The following is an 18910-nucleotide window of genomic DNA, read 5'->3' as shown; positions in this document are numbered from 1 at the left end:
GTCAACTAATAGGTAGAGTCTGACTAGATTAGAGATTTGACTCAATTATTTACATTAAAAAAAACTTTATAGGGGCGCCTGGGTGGCGCAGTCGGTTAAGCGTCCGACTTCAGCCAGGTCACGATCTCGCGGTCCGTGAGTTCGAGCCCCGCGTCAGGCTCTGGGCTGATGGCTTGGAGCCTGGAGCCTGCTTCTGATTCTGTGTCTCCCTCTCTCTCTGCCCCTCCCCCGTTCATGCTCTGTCTCTCTCTGTCCCGAAAATAAATAAATGTTGAAAAAAAAATTTTTTTTTAAATAAAAAAAATAAAAAAAAAATAAAAAAATAAAAAAAAAAAAACTTTATAGACCATTTCAAACATACACAAAGTGAACAGTATAATGAATCCCTAAGGTAACCTATCACCAATTCAACGATTATCAATTTATAGTCAATCTTGTTTCATCTTCATCCACACCCACAGATAACTGTTTTATCTATAAATATTTTACCATGAATTTCTAAAATATAACAATTCTTTTTAACACATAATAATATCAGAAGATACTAACAAATGATATATCCAATTAGGGGTTAATTTCTAAAATACATCAAGAGCTTATACAACTCAACACCAAAAAACCCAAATAATCCAATTAAAAATGGGCAAGAGGAACTGAATAGACATTTTTCCAAAGAATACATACAAATAGTCAATAGACACATAAAAAGATCTCAACATTACTAATTATCAGGGAAATGAAAATCAAATCCACAAATGAGACCTCACCTTACACCTGTCAGAATGGCTAGTATCAAAAAGACAAGAAATAACAAGTGTTGGCAAGAATGTGAAGAAAAAGGAACCCTACAGCACTGTTGGTAGGAATGTAAATTGGTATAGCTGCTATGGAAAACAGTATGGAGGGTCCTCAAAAAATTCAAAATAGAAATACCATATGATCCAGCAATTCCACTACTGGGTATTTACCCAAAGAAAACAAAAACACTAATTTGAAAAGACATATGCATTCTTATGTTCATCACAACATTATTTACAATAGCCAAGATATGGAAACAGGATAAGTGTCCATTGATAAATGGATAAAGAAGATATGGTATATGCACACAATGGAGTATTACTCAGTCATAAAATAGAATGAGATCTTGCCATTTTTGACAACACAGATGGACCTAGAAGATATTATACTAAGTGAAATAAGTCCAACAGAGAAAGACATATGTCATATGATATCACTTATATGTGAAAACTAACAAAACAACTAACAAACAGACCCATAAATACAGAGAACAAACTGATGGTTGCCAGAGGGGAGGAGGATGGAGGGATTAACAAAATGGGTGAAGAGGAGTGGGAGATACAGGCTTCCAGTTATGGAATGAGTAAGTCACAGGGATGGAAGGTACAGCATAGGAAATACAGTCAATGGGAATGTAATAGCATTGTATGCTTACAGGTGGTAGCTACACTTGTAGTGAGCAGAGAATAAGGTAGAGTTGTTGAATCACTATGTTGTACAAATGTACACAAATGTAATATTGTGTGTCACTATACTTCAATTAAAAAATATGAGTTTGGGGCACCTGGGTGGCTCAGTCAGTTAAGTGTCCGACTTCCAGCTCAGGTCATGATCTCACAGTTTGTGAGTTCAAGTCCCGCATGGGGTTCTGTGCTGACAGCTCAGAGCCTGGAGCCTGCTTCAGATTTTGTGTGTCCCTCTCTCTCTCTGCCCCTCCCCTATTCATGCTCTCTCTCAAAAATAAACAAACATTAAATTCTTTTTAAATATATGAGTTCAATAGAAATTAGACTTTTTTCTAAAAAAAGAACAATACTATTCCCCCCAAATTAATAATAATTTTATAATACCATAAAATGGTGAGCATTCAACATTTCTCCAATTGTTTCATAATTTCTCTAGATATGACTCTGAAGTCTTTTTTATCTATAGTTTTCCCTTTCTTCTTTTAAAATTTTCCTTGCTAATAAAATATAAACCAGGTAATATGTCCTATAACGTTTCCCACATTCTGGATTTTGCTAAATACACCCCAGTGGTGTCATTTTACATATTCTTTTGTGCCTAGTATATTCTCTCACCTGGTACATAGAGAGGCTTCATCAGATTCAAGTCCATTTATTTGGCAAGAATGCATCACAGGTGATAGAGGCACACAGTGACTGGTTCATTTTTGTCTGAAAATTGCCCTATTTTTTTTTTAATTTTTTTTTTAACGTTTATTTATTTTTGGGACAGAGAGAGACAGAGCATGAACAGGGGAGGGAAAGAGAGAGAGGAAGACACAGAATCGGAAGCAGGCTCCAGGCTCTGAGCCATCAGCCCAGAGCCTGACGTGGAGCTCGAACTCACGGACCGCGAGAGCGTGACCTGAGCTGAAGTCGGACGCTTAACCAACTGAGCCACCCAGGCACCCCGAAATTGCCCTATTTTTAAAAAATGGATTAAATTGAAGCCTCATTGTAGTCAAGTGTTTCACACAGTGGTAAAATCAAGAACAAACCCCCAGTCTTATCATTCCCAGTTCTCTACTCCTTTCATTATATCGTAAGCTGTTAACATCTCACTGAATGATTATAATATACCAATTACTCTGCTAGGTATGATATGAGATATGGTCCTGCCACTCACAAAATTACCCAAGGCATAAGTTCAGAAATCATCTTAGGCTTCTCCACTTCTCTTACTTTCACTAAGTCCTATCGATTTTATCTATTTGACATCTCTCTCATTTGTTCCATCCTTTCCACCCCCATGGCCCCTGCTTTAGTTCAGACCTTTGTCACTGACTTCCTGAATCACTAGAAAAGTTTCTTGGAGCCCCACTCCTCCCTAACTATCTTGCTTTCCTCAACCCAGATCTGCCTTGTCAACAAAAGATTTTTCTAAGTTACAAATCTAAATATATTATTTCTCTGCGTTAACCCTTTGATATTTTCTTTTCCACAGTGGAATCCATATTCCTTAGTGCAACCTAGAGTCCCCTCCATCATCTGGTCTTTGTCTATTCAACCACCCTCATCTTCATGACTTCTACTCACTATATTCCAGTTTATTGAATCACTGAAGCCCTCTGAATGTGCCAACAAGGATCTATAGTGATTAAAAGTAGACTCTAGAAATAGACTTGACTTTGATCTCTATATTCCCCCATTTTCTAGCCATGCAACCCAGGACATACCATCTCTGTGCCTCACTTACCTCACTCGTAGAATGGGATAATCTAACTGAATTATTTTCTGTATGTGTGAGGGATGACTGAAATAGCACAGAAATAGCATGAGAGCACTCAGTAAATATTAGACAGTTTTGGTGTAATTATGTTCATTCATTTCTGTATCCTTTAAATCTATTCCTAAGAATGCTTTCCTTTTCTTTATTGATAACCTCTCCCTTACTGATAACCTAGCAAATTCCTATTCTGATCTCTAAATCTTGTAGATATTTTCATTGTTGTGTTTTACAGCTGTAAGTCTGTCTCTCTATGAAACTGTGTAAATTTTAGACAGGGACCAGATCTTTTTTATATTTGGCTCTTCATGTCCTAGAACACTGGCTCTCCACTGTCCTGGTTCAGTGGAAAGCTCAATAATTCAAGGTTTGGTAAACTGAACAAAATTTATGGGGTTGTTTTTAATTATATCAATTTTAATTTATGAGTCAAACATATTTTAGAAAAAATATATTGATATTAAAATATTAACTGTTCATCAGCTCCTTCACTTTATTATTTGATTTTTTTACTAAATTAATAATACAGGATTGTATCTGATGACAATAAGTTTCCTTTCCTTTCAACATACTGAAAACTTGTATGATTATAAAATTTTTAAATGGTTAAATCTTTTGCTATTTATTTTAATTCATATCTAGTGTATTATTATATATATTCAGAACTCAAACTATTCATCTTCATCTTAACCTTCAATTAAATTCCACAATGCAAACCTCTTGGCACTAGAACCACATTTCATGTTTATTTAACTGAGCCCGTGTTTTGAAAAAGTGTTGAAGTTTGGGGGTTTTCTGGTGAGAATCCACATTCTGACATCACTTGCCCCTGACAGTGATTGGCTGTTAGAAGGCAAGGAAGAGTTTATAGCCAGTCACAGTAAGCAAATGAGTGAGTGAGAGAGCAGAGGAAATATTCAATCTGTGTCACTCACTCCTGTGAGCCTGTCTCCTCACTCCAGAACTGCAAAAGGGTAAGATTTAATATGACAACTTCATTTTCTTAAAATCGAACACTCCACATTTTAGATCTCTGGACGTGGCTTTGAATTTTTTTATTTTAATGCTGATGCTACTGCATTGTATAGAAGGTAATTTGTATGTAATTTAACACTGGCTTCTCATTAAACTAGTACCTCAGATTTTAGATTCTTTCCAAAAGGTTAAATTTATTAACCTATGCATGTAAATAAGTTTTTAATATTGTGCACGTAAACTATAAAACTACTTTCTATCTCTCCATCTCACAAATAACTGTTTCCTCGTTCTGATGTATTCAAGATAAGCTGACTGAAATACTATTTTTTACTTCTAAATCTGCCTCAATGTAGGCAGACTTCTCCATAAATTATGCCTAATCTATACTTCAATTACATACAATATCTTTTCAATATGTTATATATCTGGTTTCCAAGTGTTAATATCCTGTATCTCTAAAATCAGTATGGAAAAATACATCACACTAGAGAAATAAATAATGCTGGTAGTTTATCATACTCTTCCCAATGAAAACTTATAATTAGATTTTCAAAACTATCCTTTAAGAATGTTTGAATTGTTGTCTGGGTTAGTAGTGGTCACTATAGACGTCTTTGTTTTTTATGAATCATAAAGTAAATAAAATGAAATTTATGTAGGCAGCCAATTGCTGCCTACATGAATCACTTGGTTCTTTTTATACTATTCCTACTATGTTTTCATCTAGTTGTTTTTATGCTTTGTTATGAGAAATTTATGTAATCAAAACCCTGTATACAATTATATATTACTTAAGTTTGAAGCTCTTTACGACATTATAAATATTCCAACTCTTTTCGTAAAGCTACAGAGTAATAATCTTCCCACTTGCTGGTGAGTCTGACCATGGGTGACAAAAGTTCGAAGTATTACTTAAGCACCCCAATAGCAATAAAAACATCTTATACAGATAGGCCCCCTTTGGGGCAAAGCCTCTTTATCGTGGTGTGGTCACTAAGAATTTTACTAAAATTAGACAGAACTATGAGGAAGTATATAGGCATCAAAATCAGAAGACCCAGTCTGCCACAAATCGAGTGTGACTTAGGACCCAAGACACCTTCTTCAAGTTAAGTCTTATTCTGTGTAATGTTTTAGTGTCAGATACTCAGTAAGGATGCCATAAATTCTGGCTAATGACAAAATGCAAAATCAAACTTCAGAATACAGAATACATGGATTTCATACATTCTAAATATTACTTTTCCAAAAGTGTTTATGGGGAAATTGCCACCACCATTACATATTGCTTCTAAAATGTTGCCAAAGCTGTCACTCTCACTTAAGCACTCTCAGTTAAATGTATATGTCAGTGCAAGTGGATGGGTATTAGTAGACTTTCAGCTAAGTTTATTCAACCTCTATTAAAGTAGGATTTTATCAAATAGAATAAAACTAAAGTAGGATATGATTTCACTATCCCTCTCTTTTTACTTATGAGGAATCTATGTAGAAGTGAGATCTCTGTATGACTGCAAACCCCAGGACTGTTTGGGAACTATTCCCATTCTGAGAGTTGCATTTCAGAATCAATCCTTCCATAGCATTGACGTCTCCATGATGTCTATTACCCTGACCCTGAAGAGCCCTTGATCCATCCTGTGATAGTCTCACGCACTAGTGATGGAAAGCTTATGGAGCTGGAGAACAACCTAATTTGAGGAAATTTTCCCCTGATATCCCAAGGTGAAAGTCTGATGAGCTCTTCCCATAGAATCACTCTTAGACATGGCTGTTTGGTGCTACATGCTATGAGAATAGTATTTCACATATTATGGATTTCATACACTGAAAAAAAAAAGAAAGTTTTTTTCTCTAAGGTAACCACAGGAAAACAGTTCCTATTTCTCATGTTAAAAAAAAAACTCATAGTTCAAAACCCGTTGTACAATCACTGATGTAAAAGCAATCATAGGGGCGCCTGGGTGGCTCAGTCGGTTAAGCGTCCGACTTCAGCCAGGTCACGATCTCGCAGTCCGGGAGTTCGAGCCCCGCGTCGGGCTCTGGGCTGATGGCTCAGAGCCTGGAGCCTGTTTCCAATTCTGTGTCTCCCTCTCTCTCTGCCCCTCCCCCGTTCATGCTCTGTCTCTCTCTGTCCCAAAAATAAATAAACATTGAAAAAAAATTAAAAAAAAAAAAAAAAAAGCAATCATATAAATGTATTCAATTTTTACTTAGTTTTTAATTATAAACAAAACAGATCATATACTAACAATTCAATTCCTTAGCTGACATTCCTATGTCAATGATATTAGGAAGCCTCTTTGCTCAACGTGAAGTACACTAAGCATTCAAGCCCCTTACAGTAATGAAACGGTCTGCCACTGACAAATCACAGCAGATAGGTTAAAATCAAATATGGAGGGCTCCTAGGTGCCTCTGTCAGTTAAGAAAGAATCTGACTCTTGATATCAGTTCAGGTCGTGATCTCACAGTCATGAGACTGAGCCCCCATGTCCCATGAGCTGGGCATTCTCTCTCTCCCTCTTTCTCTGCCCCTCCCCTACTCCTTCTCTCTCTCTCAAAAGAAATAAAATTTAAAATAGATAGATAGGTAGATAAAACCAAATATGGAATTCAAGATTATTTAAACAAAGTCAGTTTTCTACCACTTAAAAACAAAGAGAAACAATTTTGAAATAAAAGCCAGAAATTTGGTCTTAGTCAAAACTGTAACTGGACACAAAAACCAATTAAATAGTTCTTCTAGTATGAGTAAAAAAAAGTTATACTCTTAGTTTTAATATATATTAACTTTACCACTTCATTAATTCCAGAAGCATTCACCAAAATGAAGACTGCTTTAATTTTGCTCAGCATTTTGGGAATGGCCTGTGCTTTCTCAGTAAGTTCTGTATTAAAAACCTATAGTTATTTCCATTTTTGTCTTTTCATGTATGTAATGATTAAATGTTCTTTTAAACAGATGAAAAATTTGCATCGAAGAGCCAAATTAGAGGATTCTGAAGAAAATGGGGTAATTAATTTTAGCATACTTTCTTGGTCTGACTATACTTACTCTAAATTTATTGCATATTAAACATGAATCTATTATTTATTCTGTTTATGCAGGTCTTTAAGTACAGGCCACGATATTACCTTTATAAGAATGCCTACTTTTATCCTCCTCTAAAACGATTTCCAGTTCAGGTAAGTATAAAAATTAATTTTCTTTCTCACCCATTATAATTTAAAGGTAATCAAATTTAACTACAAAATGCCAAAATTCAACTCTCACTAAAATTCAGCCAGAAAGACTTACTACAAAAGGTTTGTTTTTAATACAAAACAACTTATTCCTAAGTTCTCTTTTAAAGCAGAGATATACACACAGAGAATAAAACCATTTGGGCCCAGTCTAGAATGATATAATAAAAGCAAATACCTTGGTACATAGAGTTCAGGTATTTTGGCTAACACTGACAAAATGGACAACTTTACCGGTTGTTGACAATTAAGACAGTGATAAGGCCACTAACTGTCATACTATAGTTGAGTCAATACTGTCATACAGCTGTTTTAGACCTAATAATTTAGAGTCCTTTAATTGGTAAGGAAAAAATTGATTTAATAAACAGCAGAGACAATTTAAAATAACATTTGTGATTGCTGAGGATTTTCTGAACCTCTGACCTGTGTTGGTCACTAGAGCAGTATGTCAAGTATTGAAGCTTAGCTATAACGGAAGCATGGTTCAAAACTGCAGAGGAAAGAGAGAAATTCATGAAGTAAACTAAAAGCTTGTGAGAAAAACATCCTTAAAACTTGTAAACAAAAAGGAAAATAACAAATACTAAAAATAAGAATTTCTCTTTTTATGGGTTACCAGCGAAGAAGGCCTTTGAAAACTGGAGGGTGTGGTATTGATTTAAAATATTTGACAAACCAGAATTGTGCTATTTTTATTACTATACGGTTTGGGTTCAGGGCACCAATTATGCACATCTGACCCAGGATTCCTGGGACACTAAGAGCAGTCAAGATGCTGAAAATGATGCCTCAGCACAGTGGCTTGGCAGAGCATCCTACCATATGTTGGGCTAACCCATTTCCAAATCATACAATGATAGGAAATGATAATTTTAAAGTATTTATAGCACCACAATAATTATGGAATGTGTGTGGCCACAGAAATATGAGCAAAGATGATACAAGAGTTGTGGGTTTTCAGAACTGTCTTCCATTCTTTGGTATACCTCAGGCCCACAAATAAACACTGCTCATTTAAATGTGTGCTTCATTCTCTTTTTTAAACTCAATGGAAATGGTAATAAATTTAAATTTCTGAATAGTTCCTCAATTTTTCTAAAATATCAAATAAGAGATATTCCCAACTATCAATTTTTGTAGAAATATAAATGTGATCCAATTAAAATATCTATAGCAAAAAGATATTAGGAGAGGTTATATTTTTCATTCCTGATAAATTCAAAGTTCAAAGATCTTTAGGTAGGTCTTTAATATAAAAAATTTAGAGAAATTATATACAGCTAAATTCATCTCAAATAATGTAGAATTTGTAAAATAGTTGTATTTAAAAAGTATCCAATAAAATGTATGCCCTAATCCATCAGTCTGACCTAGTATTTATGATCTATTCTCCTACTTTGCAAAGTTTGATTCCCAGAGTTTTCTCCCTTACATGTCTACTTATATATTTTCCATAGCTCTATATTATTTATTCTCTTAAGTCTATCAAGTATTTGGTGCCCAGATTGTCATCACAAAATGCATTGGCTGTACCGGCTTTGAAATTAATGTTTTAATCAAACAAATATGTGTTTATATATAATCGTTTCTAAAATACCAACTTCCATAAAATATGTCATATTAATTTCAAAGCTGTCAACAATCTACCCATTGCTTATCTATCCGCTTAGCTATAGAGATGGAAGTATAAATAAGCTTAATACCCTAAGCATTTTTAATTGAGGAAACTGTTTCTTTCAGGATTCAAATATTATTTGAATTGTGTGTGAATTCTTAGAGGGCAGAAACTTTATATTTCTTTTATTGGACTTATCTTAGCTATCACAGTGCTTGACACAGGGAGACTGCCTATGTTTCCAACTTCATCTCTTACTACTATCCTCATTCTCAAAACAATGTCTGAAATGTAATTTGGGGATTGAATAAATGGGAGTGATAGAAGCTGAAAGGAGTAATGGTAAAATATACATACATACATATATGTGTCATACATATATATTTGACTTCCAGAAAAATATGACTTAGTTACAAACTGGAAATAAAGCATAAATGAAAGAAAGGAAAAAAGAAAATGCCAAGGTTTCAGGGGATTTCATGAAGTTTTAAAATTGTTCTCACTGCAGACATAACTGAAGAGTGAGTGGTTGGGATAGCAAGAAGGCTAGAGGTGAGGAAACCTATAAAAAGATTCAAACACTCCCACTGAGACAAAATACATTGCAGAAATATGCTGCCCTCTCTATTAACTAACAAACAGAAATAGTTTACATGTGATATTATGTTTTGTTCACCCTCTGGGCTAGGAAAGCACAACCCTTAAGGTCATGGTAGTGGAAGAGCAGATGTAATTATTCTCTTTTCCACCCAAGGTTAGTTATTCTTGGCTCAAGAGGACAAATAATTCTCTTTTCTTGGGTGGATGGCATGGCCACGTGAAGAATGAGCCATACAGGGACAGCCCTGAGCAGGACTGACACACAAGTGCTTCCTCATATCTGATCCCTAATCCTGAGGTTCTTCTGCAGCTCTGTTTTCTAAGACCCACAGTGCTTAATTGGGTCATCAGAATCAAAACTAAGATTTTCAGGGCAGATAATGACAGAATCTTGGGGCACCTGGGTGGCTCAGTCGGTTAAGTGCCGGATTTCGGCTCAGGTCATGATCTCACAGTTCATGGGTTCAAGCCCTGCGTTTGGTTCTGTGCTGACAGGTCAGAGCCTGGAGCCTGCTTTGGATTCTGTGTCTCCCTCTCTCCCTGCCCCTCGCCCACTCACGCTCTGACTCTCTCTCAAAAATAAATAAACATTAAAATTTTTTTTTTAAAAATGACAGAATCTTAAGTTGGGTATCCATTTATCTACCTGGTGCCATTAGGGGTAGTTGCAGAAAAAGAGGGAAAATTCAATTTATCATTGGAAGATAAAAAGTCTCCTCTGTTTTAAAGTCTCGGTAAGAGATGTTTAGGTTTATATTTCCTCTTAAAAAGTAGCAAAGCTCATTAACTTATAATTATATTTTTATATACAGACTCCTTGGTTTAAAATGTTCTCATTCAATATTGAGCACTTTAGAGGCACGGCACTCTGTAATTTCCCTTAATGAAGTGAATTAATTTTGCTCTTATATAATTTTTACCTCATATATATAAAATCTCATTTATATATAGAGGGAGGCTTATTTTATGGATTAGCTTTAATTAGACTGAAAGATACTAAAAATTATATGCAAATTTAATTTCAAGTCAAATTCTAATTTAAATTCATCAGGAGAGCTCATTATTTAAGAGAATCATTCAGTAACAACTTTTATTTCATAACAACCCTAATTATCATTTCATTTATATTTTATAAAGGAAATAAAACAATGTGATCTGTGTGTTAGTTCATTTGCCTCGAACTGTTGGAGAAATCAAAACAGCTCTGGGCTTGATTCCTTCTCTGTAAAATAAATTGAATCAGATAATCATCTTGTCCTTGCAGACATAGGCAATTCCATGATTCATTGTTCTAGTTTTTTTTAATTTTTTTTTTCAACGTTTATTTATTTTTGGGACAGAGAGAGACAGAGCATGAACGGGGGAGGGGCAGAGAGAGAGGGAGACACAGAATCGGAAACAGGCTCCAGGCTCCAGGCTCTGAGCCATCAGCCCAGAGCCCGACGCGGGGCTCGAACTCACGGACCGCGAGATCGTGACCTGGCTGAAGCCGGACGCTTAACCGACTGCGCCACCCAGGCGCCCCCATTGTTCTAGTTTTTATATACAAAATGTTTTAACATATTTCCTATGCTTTTGGGGGTTGAAATGCCTACCTCATTTCATATCTTGATTATTATAAAGCACCTGTTTCTCTCCAACCTCATTTTATATATTCCCAATCTCTTCATATCTTTTTCTCAGATTCACATGAGAACTAAATTCACATGAGAAATAAATCAAGATGGCAATACTAATTAGTTTGAGTAAATATTTGTGAATATTTTACCTTAATTCAATCAGCAGAAATCTCCTTTTGTGTTGAATGTATGTGTACCTATATATGTACCCATATATTCATATATGTATGAATTCATATATACATATATATTTTTTTTTTTTTAGAGCAGTAGTGACTCATCTGAAGAAAACGGAGACGGTGACAGTTCAGAAGAGGAGGAAGAAGAAGAGGTAAGGAATTTCTGCAGGATTTTTCAAAACAAACCAGGCAGCATGAAAACAAATAGGAAACTAGTCTACTGTAGTCTGGACTTAGCAAACAAGCCATTGCCAGTTTACCAACTACCCACAGTCTTCTATTTTGGACAAGGAGAATATTATTTAAATTAGAATAAACTAAAATGACCTGTTTAAAATGCTACTGCATTTGGCGTTCAAGTTACCTATAAGTGGTGCACAAAAACAAAAATGTCTCCATTATAAGTTGGAAGAAATGTACATTCTGATAAAAAGAAAAGGGAGTATCATTTATATTTAGGCGGGTAGTGCAGAATAGTAAAAGACAAGTACCTAAACTCAGTGCAATACTTGTTTTAAGGACTGAACTTAAGCTCAACTTACTAAGTGGGTATATATGAAAAGCTAATTTTATATCCTCTACAATATTATTATGATTCATTTGTTTTTCTTGACCCACCAAGTAGGGTTATTCTTTTAAATGGGAATTTCATATGTCATTTTGTCTAAAAATAAAATTTATGGTCTTACATAAAGGCAAATACTCAAGATGTATAAGTACATATAGTACTACATATTCTATACATAGTCCTCCATAGGACCTCAAATTAGTGTAGTTCACAGCTAAAATTCATCTGTATACCTTGGAAATTGTGCTAACCTGTTTATAACTGACACTCTTGCTCAAGAAAACGTACTAATTAGGTACATTTTCCTGGATAGTCAATTATAGCTATCCACTGCTTTGGGGACCTTCTAAATTCAGGTATTCTTAAGTGCTATTTATGAAGGGGCAATGACAGTCAAAAATGGATCATGGATAAACATCTGCTATCTTGAAAACAAAATGGTATGGGAACTTTAAAAGTGACAAATAATTAGTTTGATTTTATTTTTTTAACCATAAAAGCATCATTTCCAGTACTATAATTTACCCTAATAGCTTAAGGGAAGACCTTACAAGAATACCAAGCCAGTACCAGGAAAAATGCCACCTACTAAATCCCACAAAATTTTGCCAGGAGTTCCATATAGTAATCTTACACAAGAACTAAGCTGGGGTAATCTATTTAACTACAGCTCTTTGCTGTACAGTGATCACAAAATTGCTTTGCCAGGTAGATTTCCCAATTAGACTGCATACCTTTTGGCAATGGTTCTTCATTTGTTATGATGGAGGTTGAAGATAGAGGACAGTAAGGTTTAAAAATTATGATGAAATCACACATGCTCAAAATTTTGTCAACAATCTCTGAACATTTACTATCCTCCCAAAACTTACCTGCAAACTCCTAATGACCCAGAGGGCAAGAGACCATAGGTTTCATATCCAGTTTGGGGAAAAACAGACTGTATCCTCCTTATAGCTCCTCACACTGCTTAGCACAGTTTCTTCTACGATATATGGTGCCCAAAAAATATTTGTGGTTTAGTTTTGAAAACTTCAGAGGAATAAATACTCCAAACATCATTCATTAAAAGTGATCATAGAAAAGTGGATACATAAATCTGAAGGCTTCTATCATGAAGAGATTCTAGAACTTCCTTTTTCCCCATTTCTTCCCTAAAATTTCATTGGCAATTCAGGTTAAATACATAGTCTCCAGGAATGGTATTCACATTAGACGGTGCTTAGGCCTATTTTCTATTTGATGATGATCACAGTTTTTTTTTCCATTTCTAAACTATTCAGCCTCACTTTAAAAAAAACTTTATAAAAATATAATATATACAACACAATTATCATATGTATACAGATCGTTGAAATTTCAGAAATTGAACAGTTTCAAAAAGCACCCATATCAAAAAGCAGCATATGCTCTGTGTTCCATTTTACTCATTAACCAAACCCACCAAAAGCAACTGTTATTTTGAATCCTAACAGTTTTCACCCATTTTTGCATATTATAAAAATGGAATCATATATCATATACTCTTTTTGCGTGGCGTGTTCTACTCCCAACTTCAAAAGTTAATCCATATCGTTCTACAGCTCTAAGTCATTCATTCTCATTGTGAGTATCTTATGAAGTGAATATACCACAATGTATTATGCTTTTGTTGATGGGCCTTTGGGGCAGTTTCCAAGTTTGGGCTATACCAAAGAGAGCTGCTATGAACATTCTAGTACTCCTTCTGGTGAACACATGCATTTATTTCTGGAGGCCAAAGGTATGCATATGTTCAGCCTAAGTAGATGTAACCAAAGCAAATGCACTGTGATCTCCCTCTATTCGTATATCAGTTACTCCATGTTCTCACCAACAGTTGTCTTTCAGCCATTTTAGCCAGTCTAGTGGGTTAATAACAGTTTTAAAACATTAATACTAATTTTTCTATTCAAAAAGATATTTGAAGCTTAATACCTATCAACAGACTGACCTGTTTTCCTTCTTAATTCACTGCAACAGCATATCCTTAAAGAAAGTATCTATCACGGGAATCTACCCCCAAAACCAAGAGCACACTGTACACACTGTATATTAGCCAATTTGACAATAAATTATATTAAAAAAAAAAAAAAGAAAGTATCTAGAAAAGAAAGGGCATTGTAGGAGAAAATGTAGAACTTCATGATTTGAGAGTCTGAATCTTTACTCATGACCTTGCCACTAGTGAACCACCATCTATTTGACCTCATGTGAGTCATTTATCTCATTGGACCTCAGGTTTTTCACGTGTAAAAAGATGGTACAGGACCCAAATTATATGTTCTACTCTAAGAATCTTTCCTCCTCCTGCCCTGAAAGATTTAGTCTGTTGAAATAAAGCATAAACATGAATAAATAAACAGTATGGTGTTTGTGGGACATTTGATACAATTGGCTTAAAGACTGTTTAGAGGTGGACTCTAGTAGCACCCAAGAGTTTATTGAAACATCGGAATTTACAAATTTGATGAAACAAACATATTCTTCTTTAGCCACTCTGTTTTAGTAATAAGGCAAGCTAAACCTGGGTTGTGTTTATTTTTTTTCTTTATATAAACGTTTTTTTCTTCTACCACTTTGTTTTGAAATCTGTGCATTATCTTTTTTTAAGTGTTTATTTAAATTCCAATTAGTTAATATACAGAATAATATCAGTTTCAGGTATATAATATACTGATTCAATACTTCCATACAACACCAGATGCTCATTACAAGTGCACTCCTTAATCTCAGTCACCTATATAACCCATCCCCTCACCAATCTCTCCTCTGGTAATCATCAGTTTCTTCTCTATGGTTAAGAGGCTGTTTCTTGGGTTGCCTCTCTCTCTCTTTTTTTCCCCCTGTGCTGGTTTGTTTCTGAAATTCAACATATGAGTGAAATCATATGATATTTGTCTTTCTCTGACTGACTTATTTCAGTTGGCATAATACTCTCTAGCTCCATTCATATTATTGCAAATGGCAAGATTTGATTCTTTTTCATAGCTGAGTGTGTGTGTGTGTGTGTGTGCACATCACATCTTCTTTATCCATGTTTTAAAGTCTTAAAACTTATCTTAATGTCATCATCTAAAGAGATTAGATACACTGAAATGAATTCAATCTTCCAGTACTTATTTAAAGTAAATAAACTCTCTGTATGAATTCCTGACTTTTTTTAAATGTTTATTTATTTTTGAGAGAGAGAGAGAGAGAGAGAGAATCCTAAGTAGGCTCCAGGCTCTGAGCTGTCAGCACAGAGCCTGTGTGCGGCTCGAACCCACGAACTGTGAGATCATGACCTGAGCTGAAGTTGGATGCTTAACGGACTGAGCCACCCAGGCTCCCCTGAATCCCTGACTTTTAATATTAGCTATGAATCACATCGGGAGATTAACTCAATTAACAAATAACTGCCTAACAACATAAAGGCAAAGAATAAAATGTTCAATAAGGTTATATAGTAAGATTAGTAAGATTATAATAAACATTCATTTGAGGAGTGTTAATTTTTTTTAAAAATCATGCAATAACATAATATAACCACTAAAAATTTCTTGGAGTGTTTAGTTTCTTCACTGCACAGAAAAATTGTGTGTCAAATGTCTAAAACCTTCTGAATACTGCATACAACACAAAATTGGCTTATATACTGCCAGATAAATTTTGAATTAAATATGGTTCTTTTCTCTAAATACACTTGAAAGCAAATGAAATATATTCGCTTCTTTTGGTAGTAAATAAGAAATGCAATCAATTTGTTTGAAGAGGGGGATTTCCATAAAAATTCCTTTCTGAAAAAATATCCTAGGTGTAGTGTGAACAATTCACATAAATCCTCTTCCTCAACAAAAACATCATAGTGCATTAGAAAGGGCTGGGTTTTTTTGTTTTTTTTATTAGAAAGATACAGCTTCTTCATGCATAAGACCTTAAGCAAATTATTTAGCTTTTCTGAGCTCACTTTCCCTTTCCAATTTTTTTTTAATGTTTGTTTATTATTGAGAGACAGAGAGAGACAGAACGTGAGCAGGGGAGGGGCAGAGAGAGAGGGAGACACAGAATCTGAAGCAGGCTCCAGACTCTGAGCTGTCAGCACAGAGCCCGACGCGGGGCTCAAACTCACAAACTGTGAGATCGTGACCTAAGCCAAAGTTGGACGCTTAACTGACTGAGCCACCCAGGAGTCCCTCACTTTCCCTTTCTAAAGAGAACAATAATCCTACCTTACAAGGCTGCTATAAGGAATAACAGGTATAAGTTCTCAGCTTATTTGTCAGCAAATGTAAGCATTTATTTACTACCATGTTATAATAGTATTGGTAAGACTTTAAGAGCCTAAAGCCTGTAGAATAAAATACCATGTAGTCAGATATGCTGAAATTATTACACAAACATTTTTGAATTGATAAAATAGAATACAGAAATATCTAAAACAGACTATAGTGAGGTAAGTAGAATGAAATAACTCTGAGTTGAGTTCTAAGAAGTGAGAAGTGCAAATGTCATAAGAGGAAGCAGAATTGTTAACATTAGGTGATGAGCTGGCTGAGGAATACATTTTTCTCAGTAATGGCTCATGACTCCAGTAAGTTTTGAGTTTTCTTCCAACTAACTAACTTTTCTTGCTCTGGATATTTTTACCAGGAAGCTTCAAATGAAGAAGAAAACAATGAAGAGAATGCAAATTCTGATGAAAATGAAGATGAAGAATCTGAGGCTGAGAACACCACCCTTTCTGCTACACCTGGCTATGGAGAGGAGGCCACACCTGGAACAGGGAACATAGGTTTAGCTGCAATCCAACTTCCCAAAAAGGTAATAATTCCTCAAAAATGTTAAATCTTATTTCATTTCTTTACTGAAATCTAAGGTTAGCTTGACACTATACACAGGTGTTCTACATTACCTTCATTAACTCATTGAAAAAGCAAGAGCAGGTTCAATTTCCCTGTTTACAAGTAAGGAAATATCTTTTCCCAGGCAAATTCTCTTCCCGTGTTATTACACTGACTTTCCACATTATAACAGAAGACTAAGGACAAGCATCTTGGCAATGGATAAAAGGTCCTGAAAGATGCCACTGCATTTCAGGGAAGAGGATTCCCAGACAGACAAAGTGAATAGCAAAGCTATGGGAAGCATCTCCCACAAGGAAAGCTTATTTATCAAGTACATTTTCTCTATCAAAACCCAATGATGAAAGTACTAATTCTGAATTTCTAAAACACCCATCAAAGGTACTAGTTCTGAATTTTTAAAACACTCACCAATTCTTTTGTAAGTTAAACTGGCTTCAATTCAAAAATACACCTGAAACAAGGCTGTAGGTACAGCCTGTGTTGGATGAAATAATGGTCTTAAGTTTTTATATTTTCACACCAAATCTGGATCCTTTTAAACTTTTCCTTATAGGCTGGGGATACAAAAAAGGCTACAAAAGAGGAGGAAAGTGATGAAGAAGAAGAGGAAGATGAAGAAAATGAAGAAACTGAAGAAGTGGATGAAAATGAACAAGGCATAAACAGCACCAGCACCAGCACCAACAGCACAGAGGTAGAAAATGGCAATGGCAGCAGTGATGGAAACACTGGAGAAGAAGGTGAAGAAGAAAGTGTCACTGAAGTCAATGCAGAAGGAACCACAATGGCTGGAAGGCAGGACAATGGTGGCTCCACAACTACAACCTCTCCAAATGGTGGATTTCAACCTACAACCCCACCACCAGAGCTCTATGGGACCACCATCCGACCATCTAGGGAAGCCACCACCACTGGATATGAGGAAGAGTATGAACAAACAGGCACCAATGAATATGACAATGGATATGAAGTCTATGAAAACGAGAATGGAGAACCTCGTGGCGATAATTACCGAGCCTATGAGGATGAGTACAGCTACTATAAAGGGCGCAGCTATGACAGCTATGATGGTCAAGATTACTACTACCACCAGTGAAAGTCCAGCCTTGGATGAATTCATTCATTCTGGCATTTTGTGTGGCTACCATTTTCAAAGTTCAACTCAGGAAGGTGCAATACAACAAATGTGCATATTATAATGTGGAATGGTGCTACTGTTCCAAAGTAATTTTCTGTAATTGCTTCTGCGAGTAATGGGCTTCTTGTTGCTTTTCCCTGGTATGTTATTGAAGGGTTATTATAAATCAGGGCCATTTATCAAGTGGTAAACCAATCCATGAGATTGAGTTCAATTAAATGTTTGGAGGTTGTAGTTCTATAAATATTTTTAACATATTTGCACTATTTTTTGCTAAAACATACTTTTCATGCAAGAAGTGCTTCTATGTATTGGCATTAATGACACTATAAACAAAATATGTAGTTCTTTAATCACACTGCCTATCCAACTCTGTATATTGTGTTTAATTATCATCTTCATGTATTTTTATGTGACCTTTATGTATATTCTACCTATGGGTTTTATCATAAATAAAAAATGCAATCTTCCATATCATAATTACGGAAAAAATGAGAGATTCAGAACTGAAAAATATGAGACCAGTGGGGAATAACTGAGCTAAAGGATAAAAGCTTATTTCTACTATGCTTTAAAACTCAGAAGAACTAGAAGTATTCTATCACGGATAAATCAACATAACTAATATTCTGACATGCTTGCGGGCATGGTCAACCATACACATCAGGAGAAGAAATGGCTTTTATTAGAGTTGCCAGATTTAACAAAAATATAGGGTGCCTGGTTAAATTTGAATTTCAGATAACAATGAAAAACTCCTTAGTAGAAGTAAGTATGCTTCGTGCACGATTTGACCTCTGTGAACTATTTGGGACATATTTATACTAAATAAATCATTATTTATCTAAAA

General features: G+C 35.2%; 1 protein-coding gene across 1 annotated transcript; it reads left to right on the top strand.

Annotated features, from left to right (window-relative positions):
* Window positions 1–4021: 4021 nt before the first annotated feature.
* Window positions 4022–18540, top strand: LOC123595610 (integrin binding sialoprotein). Its single transcript, XM_045473329.1, has 7 exons — window positions 4022–4223; window positions 7044–7111; window positions 7193–7243; window positions 7339–7416; window positions 11576–11641; window positions 16708–16878; window positions 17476–18540. The coding sequence occupies exons 2-7, from the start codon at window positions 7058–7060 to the stop codon at window positions 18016–18018; spliced, it is 963 nt and encodes a 320-aa protein (XP_045329285.1). The 5' UTR covers window positions 4022–4223; window positions 7044–7057; the 3' UTR covers window positions 18019–18540.
* Window positions 18541–18910: the final 370 nt, after the last annotated feature.

The sequence above is a fragment of the Leopardus geoffroyi genome, chromosome B1 (assembly GCF_018350155.1).
Source record: "Leopardus geoffroyi isolate Oge1 chromosome B1, O.geoffroyi_Oge1_pat1.0, whole genome shotgun sequence".
In the NCBI taxonomy this organism is placed as follows: domain Eukaryota; kingdom Metazoa; phylum Chordata; class Mammalia; order Carnivora; family Felidae; genus Leopardus; species Leopardus geoffroyi.
The sequence above is the reverse complement of the archived record's forward strand: the minus strand, read 5'-3'. Positions and strand labels throughout refer to the sequence as shown.

Coding starts and splice junctions, on each gene's coding strand:
- LOC123595610 (XM_045473329.1), top strand. CDS start 7,058: ATGAAGACTGCTTTAATTTTGCTCAGCATTTTGGGAATGGCCTGTGCT. Junction 7,417..11,575: donor TAAAACGATTTCCAGTTCAG/GTAAGTATAAAA, acceptor TTTTTTTTTTAG/AGCAGTAGTGACTCATCTGA. Junction 11,642..16,707: donor AAGAGGAGGAAGAAGAAGAG/GTAAGGAATTTC, acceptor TATTTTTACCAG/GAAGCTTCAAATGAAGAAGA.